At 35.9% G+C, this 8,108-nt stretch overlaps 1 protein-coding gene across 1 annotated transcript in view; it reads right to left on the bottom strand.

Annotated features, from left to right (window-relative positions):
• Positions 1-8,108, bottom strand: part of LOC106467461 (prohormone-4-like) — a 74,696-nt gene that overhangs the window by 17,532 nt on the left and 49,056 nt on the right. Inside the window, exon 2 of the mRNA XM_013927821.2 lies at positions 6,601-6,741. Within this exon, the coding sequence (XP_013783275.1) occupies positions 6,601-6,741 (141 nt within the window). The remainder of the gene's footprint in view (positions 1-6,600; positions 6,742-8,108) is intronic.

Genomic DNA, 8,108 nt, shown 5'->3' with positions numbered 1-8,108 from the left:
GGGATGCGGATTCGAACCCGCGGCCCTCAGATTGTGAGTCGAGCGCCTTATCCACCTGGCCATGCCGGGCCAAATATATTATTGCCTTTTATTATTTTCTTATGAAAATGTATTACGATTTAAAACTTACTGAACACATGTATAAAATTTTAGGTTAAATAAAATGAATAATGCAAATTCAATTATATATTTCAGTTTCTTTTCTTATGAAATACAAATCGATATATTTATAGTTCAGGACCAGAAATCTTCACTGTAGAATGTCACAAGGACCGAATCTCACAAGCAGTGAGATTACATATTCACCACGAAATTCATATAATTACTTGTGAAATAACTGAGTTCTAGACCGATAACTTTCTTGCTTTCCGGCAAGCTGGCGAATTCGAGATCGCTTGGAGGTAGACGTTCGAGTCTAATTGGGAATTTGTCATTGCAGTTCATGTAAAGTCGGTCGCTTATTTCTGCTGGAAATCCAAGTTTCCTCTAAGTTTTAATTAGATGCAAAGAAACAAGATATATCATAGATTCAGTTAACAGGAAAGCCGCCATGACTTTATGTAATTAGGTCTGGAGTCCGGAGGGAGTTATGGCTAGTTAACTCTCAATACCTCACTTTGCATCTACTAAACGTAGATCAGTTCTGTGCTTCAAATGGGAACTAATACTGGTTTTTAAACGTTGAAATGCAGTCGTATATGCAAACAAATTAATCGAGATAAGACATACTATGTCTCTTCTAGGAGCGTTACTGTTTAAAGATAAATGAATGATTCCTGTGCTCCTAGAAGGATCACATGCATACTTTTCATTTCACTTGAAACTATGCAGATTTTTTAAAACTTTGCTCATTCATTTTGATCACGTTCTGAATGTCTCTTTTTAATGTTTTCTCTACTAATACTCAGAGAATTTTCTGGCTTTGCAAACCTACTAGAATTGGTGTTGAAAAACAATTAACAACGTCTAATAAATCTGATGAAAGAGCACGTCTCTTGTGGAAAACTGGTCGTGGATGAAACAGAATTTGTGCAAATCTTATAACGTCTTAATTCGTGTCAACTGCCTTTAGCAACCAAGAATTGGAAGAGAAATAACACGTGCTTAACAGCCGCATTCCTTCTATGTATACTCATAACAACTGCTAAGATCACAGACGTTACGTTTCTGGAGTGTTTGTCAGATTATAATATGTTTAAGTGAGACAAATGGGTTAATATCAACGTAAACTTTCGTTACGTGACATTACGTTGCTGTTAAATTCATAACCCATTATAATCCCATATAACATGAATCCCTCTTTTAACTCGGGTTTGATTATCGTAAAGGGCTATAAAGTTAATACAAGTTATATAAAAGGATATGAATGTGAAATTAATTATTGAAAAATATAAGCATATGCATCTGCTTTGTATATATATTCACGTTTACTTTATATTTTAACCATATTTTCAGAAGATATGTTACTTTGACTACAATGACTGTGCTTAGTCACTGAAGTTATTAAAAATGTGAGTGGTTCTAAGCTCAGTATGGGTATATATAACATTTTATAAGACAAACTGTGTAACATGCAGGATAAATATTTTGCGTGTATGCATCTCACGGACTTCTTGAAACAGCACTAGGGGCGCCACTGTAACAACTTATCATTTTTTATTACTGCGTCCATTATGATTGTGGCAATGACTATTACACTAGGTAACATCTTCCCAAGAATCTTCCACAGCTGCTGTTATAATAGCATCCTCCAGATGAGTAATATTTGTGTCTTTATAAAAGCATATAACTAATAGTGAGAAGGGGAAGGTCAGGAGAGCGTAGTGACCGGGGATGATGGACGAGATTGTTGAGGATGTGATCCTCACTGAAAATCTACATGAGCAACATATTTATAGGGCAGTGGATAAGAAATATGCAGGGCACTCTCCTGCATGAACATAACCTTATGAACACATTTTTGCTTGGTATTTTCATCCTGCGCGCCACCTCTTGGGACAGGTGGGCTAAACTGCCATGGTTTGATCCTGCAACAAATTTTCAGTTGTGTACAGCACCACGGTAGAATCCCGCAACAAAGGATTAAATAATGTGTTTCACCATTGTTGGATCCTGCAGCAAAGGTTAGATTAGTGTGTTTCACCATGGTTGAATTCTGCAGCAAATATTTCACGAATGTGCAGCACCACAGTTGAATCCCGCAGCAAAAGATTTAGTAGTGTTCGGTAACATGGCTAAATCTTGCAGAAATATTTTCCGTATTGTGCTGCACGGTGGCTGAATCCTGCAAAAAAGGTTTTAGTAGTGTGCAGAACCATGGCTGAATCATCAGAAAAGATTTCATTAGTGCGCTGCATCTCCACAGTAGGGTCAACTTAGCATTCTAAGCTTGGACAAGTAGTTATACTTAATGTATTTCCGAGCATTCTGCCCCCAGTGGCACAGCGGTATGTCTGCGGATTTACAACGCTAGAAACCGGGTTTCAATACCCGTGGTGGACAGAGCACAGATAGCTCACTGTGTAACTTTGTGCTTATCTACAAACAAGCAAACAAACCAAGCAGTCTAAAGAGCAGTGGTAATGGCTGTGCAAGGCCTATATCTAGTGTAAGTCCTATTGGGGCATAGCCGGAGAGTCGTAATCAGGTTGATGGTACAGCTCCGCGAAAAGGAATCTTTATTACAAACATAGTAACATATTGCGTTTTCAAATGCTAGCTACATTCCACATCATGCTCATGTACCAGCTTAATTTGTACATGACTGCGTACAGCGCTCTGTAGCGCCATTCACAAGAATCCGTGGATGCCCCACTGCATGTTTCCTTATTTATATTCGCAAAATATTTCGTTTGTATGTTAAACGATAATCGTGTAGATTGGTTCAAATATCCATAGTGAAGTTATTATCCCCCTTTTACCAGTTTTAAATCAAGATAACAAAAACCTTGCTACAGTGCAAGACACAGGACGTTTGTGTCATATTTTCTGCCAGTTTCAATGGGGATGATGGGAAGAGTCGAATACAACCAGTCGTAAGACTTGAAGCCAAGTATTTTAAATCCTTGCGAGAAAATGCGTATAATACCATGTTGGGCCTCGCCATGATACTAAAATCACGTTTTCACCGTGGCTGATCGTAACTGATAAGTTAATGTATCAGTAAATAGTAATTATCAAGGAAAAAGAAGTGTAAGCTTATAAATATTTGTTCGCGTTGTTTGATTAGTAAGATATATTATTATGTACTTTCATCCTGAACGCCACCTTGTGGGACACAGCGAAGTCAGAGACTCCAAACGTCCAGACAAAGAACATCTAACCAAAAGGAGGGAAACCAGTCAGTAACACGAGCCTGGTTTTAGTAAAGACGGATGATAGGGTTAGTCCCAAAGTTACTATATGGACTCATACTATTTATGTACCATATTATCTTAAGCCTACAACACATGTGTTACACATAAATAATATACAAAAATATCATTAATATTTCAGTTGATACCACAAATTACTACCGAGGTCGCATACATATATATTTATTACGTATAAAATGAATCGTTTCGCCAACATTTTGGTCAGTTCTTTACAATGAGTGTTGTAACAAACAAACACATAAAACTGCTCAATTTATGGACCCTATCGATAGTAAACGGTATACAAACAAGTCGGTAATTCAGGAGAAAACAGCACTTAGAGATACAAACCGTGTAGATAAGACTACGGTTCTTTTACTGTTGAATGTATTATTAATTTCATACTTTAAACGTGTAAAAACTTTAGTTAGAGTAGCTTAGTGTGCAACATAAAGTCAGCTTCAAGTATAAATATACATCATGCAACAAACTGTGGTTTTTAAAAAAAACAATGTTTAGGAAATAACCAAATCATTTTTCTCAGTATTTAGCCAGCTGGCACGAGGTCTAAGATTTCAAAAGCGTTAGTGTCCTTTTAAGATATTTGAATAAGTACAATTTCCAATATTAAGAAATTTGTGTCTTTTGATAACTAAATAACCTGGCTTTGTCCAATTTATACATACATACGTATATAAGGAAACAAACTTCACCCTACATATTTTGCAATAGAAAAATATAATTTATATATTCCAAGTGCATAGGCCGGGCAAGGCCTAGTGGTTAGTGTGGTTCGAACGATCCTAGGTTCGGAGTGAGATGTCGCTGTACACTTTCCGCATTTCAGCTAAGGGAGCGATAATAAAGTGAGAGTCAGTCCTGTTATGGTGATGGGTACTGCTAGCTGCCTACCTTCCCTCTGATCAATATTTGAAAATTAGGTATGGCTTTACATGAACGAGAGAGGTGTCTGACTTGTGTCTTTAGCCTAAGTAGCAGCAGTTGCGACTGAAAATTCTAATTCCAAGTACGTTCGAACAAAACGGGTGAAAGAAACACGTTTCGTGATTTGAGAAGTCATTTTTCAACCAAAGAAATTATGTGAAGTTTCTATGTACAAACACCTTGAAAGTATGTAAGGTATGCTGGAAGTATTGTTCTTAGTTGTCTGTTATATGTAAATGTATGTCTTGAAGGGAACGCGTAGTTGTAGCAAACGTTTTACAAAATTGCATTTGTTTTTGTTGTGACGTATCTAATACATACGTTTTGGCAACAATAATCTTTAAAAGTTCACAGTTCAATTGTACGTTTTCAATCAAATTCAATATAGACCAGATCTTCTGTAAATAAAAATGTTACATTAGATAGCATTAATTAAACATGTTTCACTACGTTTACTATAGATATAAAGCTAAAGTTGTTTTGTGTCATTTTTTAATATTGTCATACACATACTAGTTTGGAGTAAATAACACGATAACAAAGAAGATAAACCGTCTAATTGTTATGGATAACAAAACAGTCGAATAGAGTAGGACATGTTGAAGAACTTTTCTGTAACTCTTGGGACTTTATTCTACAGATATTTCTCTACATCATTATTAACATAGCAGTCATCCTGTACTCGTGAAGTTCGCGTTAACTGTGGAAGGTTTGTATACGTTTTAAAAAGCGATGTATTAATTAACTCCGTTATTTCTCATTATTCGTATAACTGCTTACTTATTAGTTCCACATAGGGTAATTAGAGCGCTCTCTTTCGTTGTACGAAAAGAGACGATGCTTTAATTTTACCAAAACTAGCAGCAAGTAGAAACTATACAGAAAGAGACTATTGGTCATCAAGTGCGCTGGATTCGACACATTGTTCATTATTAGTAAAATAAACACGTCATAATCGTTGGCACAAATTGTTCAACGTGCCGTATGCAAGTCGAATATAAAACAAGCCAGGTAGCAAAATCAATATTCCACATGCTTAACTGTACGTTCATGGGCGTGTGTTTGTGTGGTATGCCTAAGGTTCTCTTTCCTTTGAAGTGAAAACTTTCGTGACTTGGTTAGCGCTAGCGTGCACGGAATAACGTGCGTTTCATCTATTAACTTAGAGTTCTGATATATTACTTCTATTACTATGCATATGTTGTTGTTTTTCTATTTGTGACTAGTACTAAAAGACTAAGTTTCGGAAGATATATCTATGTGTGTGTTGAAAAAATGCCATTGTTTGACTCTACACACACGTTGGAGCTGTTCAGTTTCAGTTTCAGTTTTTGAATCACTAAATCATCCCCTTAATTAAAGGACCATGACTAAAACTGGCTGTTAGAAACACAGGTGATTGACTTAGGCTTAGTGAGAATTGTTTATTGTTTTCCTGGTTAGTGTATTACCCACAACCATGTTGCCCATCTTAGCCTACTTACACACCATGCTATGGTTTTTAGCCTGATAGTTTACACTTTTGTAAAGCGAAAGCTCGTAACTTAATAAAGCTGTGCTTTGCTATTGATATATACCTTAGTTAAAGGCTGCTAATATCAGTGTAGCTACTTTTTTCAGAAGTATCTTTATGATTTATATTAAGACTTATAAAAATCGTTTAATAGATACTCTAATGTTAAACAGAAACTTCAAAAAATATTTTAAATTCAATAAAATATTACTAATATAAAAAATGCCTTAACTTCTATGCAGAAGTCTTAATCTTTAATCTTTAAAGAAAACGTTTTGTAAAAACAAACGTGTTTTAACCTTATAAAAATGCGTTTATTTAGAAGAGATATCTTAACATTCATAAGAAGGCATCTGGTAAAAAAACATGTTTTAATCTTCTGAAGAAGACTTCCATTAAAAAAAAAATCTTGACCTTCAAAAAGAAGACTCCTTGTGGCCATACAGATATATTAACCTTCATTGAAATACTTCGAAGAGAAACAAATATGTCTCAATTCGAGTATAAAATAAGTCAGGTATATTTTTATTGTATTGGATGAATTATTTTATACTAGCTGACGTACTCGCTCAATGCACATAAAAGAATAGGAATTTTTGGGGGTATCATAGAGGGTTCAGATCCAAACGCTGACTCCCTGTGTCACTCCCCGCGAGACGTTAAGAGTATATGCCGGGTTTGGTGATAATAGGTATAGCGAGTATCCAGTTGTAAGTGTACACACATAGACTTTTGTAAAATAAGGGTTTAGATAACATACGGCTTCGGAAGAAGCAATTGAGGACTTACCTGCAGTACACAGGCGGTGATCTTCGTCATAGCCATCTGGACAGTCTGGGGCTCCGTCACACAGATACTGGATAGAAATACAAATCGTTTCATCTCCAGGACAGCGGAATGGACGAGTGGGATGGCAACGATCGTGATCGCCTATAAAAACGTAAAGTGACCATTGGTCAATTTATATTCTGTCTCTTTAGCCGTTTATCTACTGCTCTGTCGATAGAGATGTTAGTTAGAAAGTAGAAACATATCTGCACTTATATGTAATGTATATACAGTGACCTGGCTTTTGAAAATAAATAAGCACATCTGAAACCAGCGATACAGTCCGAAATACCCACAATACTCCCACGCCAGTGATATACGTAATTCTACTGATCACGAATCTTTCCGAACATGGAAAAATAGAAGCCACTGGCTACTGATGAGCCTGTTTCTGCTTTGTTTTATGTTTGTGTTTTATTTCAGACTGATTTAATCGAGTTCAACTCTATGGCAAGACTGCTCATTTTATTATGTCAGGGCACTATATATATAGTATTATCAGAAAAAAAGTCTAATAAAGACAATATATATATATATATCACAACACGTAATAATAAAGTCTATCCTTACCCAAAATACAGGGCTTTTAACTGTATTGTTGTTTATCGACAAAGCCAATACTAAAAGAGGTAGACAACTCGTTCTTCAAAAGACTGAAACCTGATTATCTCGGGATGCACAGAAAGAGACTCCCTGATGACGTAAGAGCTCGTTGGACAGTAAGTGACTAATGTTTTCTAACGAAACAAACTGAGCATTTTGGTAGCCAGATTACGTCAGCGATTATATAGCATGCCTGACCAGCTAATTGAGCTACTTAATCTAATATTGCCTCTGAGTTGTACAGGGCTTCATTGTGACTAAATTAATGTTGGAAACACTCTGAAAACTTAACAAATTAAATCAGGGAGAAACTTTCGGAAAAACGATCAACACACTTTCAAGTGGTTAGTCGTACAAATGTAGACCCAGACCAAGAAAATCTTACCGAATATCTCTCCCAATATGGCTTCGTCGTTTGAGATATTTGAATGTGAACATTTGTTTGATAGCTTTCAACAACGTATGTTTCATCTATCTACAGCATAGCCTATACCCAGTTTGTTTTTACTAATTGAACAGTGCAACTAAGTAATAGTCTTTACTAATGTTAATGTGGACTTTTCTATTAGAATGGACGTAATGATTTCACATCTGGCATAATCTGTTAGTTTGTTTTTACTAATTGAACAGTGCAACTAAGTAACAGTCTTTACTAATGTTAATGTGGACTTTTCTATTAGAATGGACGTAATGATTTCACATCTGGCATAATCAGTTAGTTTGTTTTTACTAATTGAACAGTGCAACTAAGTAATAGTCTTTACTAATGTTAATGTGCACTTTTCTATTAGAATGGACGTAATGATTTCACATCTGGCATAATCTGTTCGTTTGTTTTGAATTTCGTGCAAAGCTACACGAGGGCT

Source organism: Limulus polyphemus, unplaced genomic scaffold (assembly GCF_000517525.1).
Source record: "Limulus polyphemus unplaced genomic scaffold, Limulus_polyphemus-2.1.2 Scaffold80, whole genome shotgun sequence".
Lineage (NCBI taxonomy): Eukaryota > Metazoa > Arthropoda > Merostomata > Xiphosura > Limulidae > Limulus > Limulus polyphemus.
This window is presented reverse-complemented; position numbering and strand designations above follow the sequence as displayed.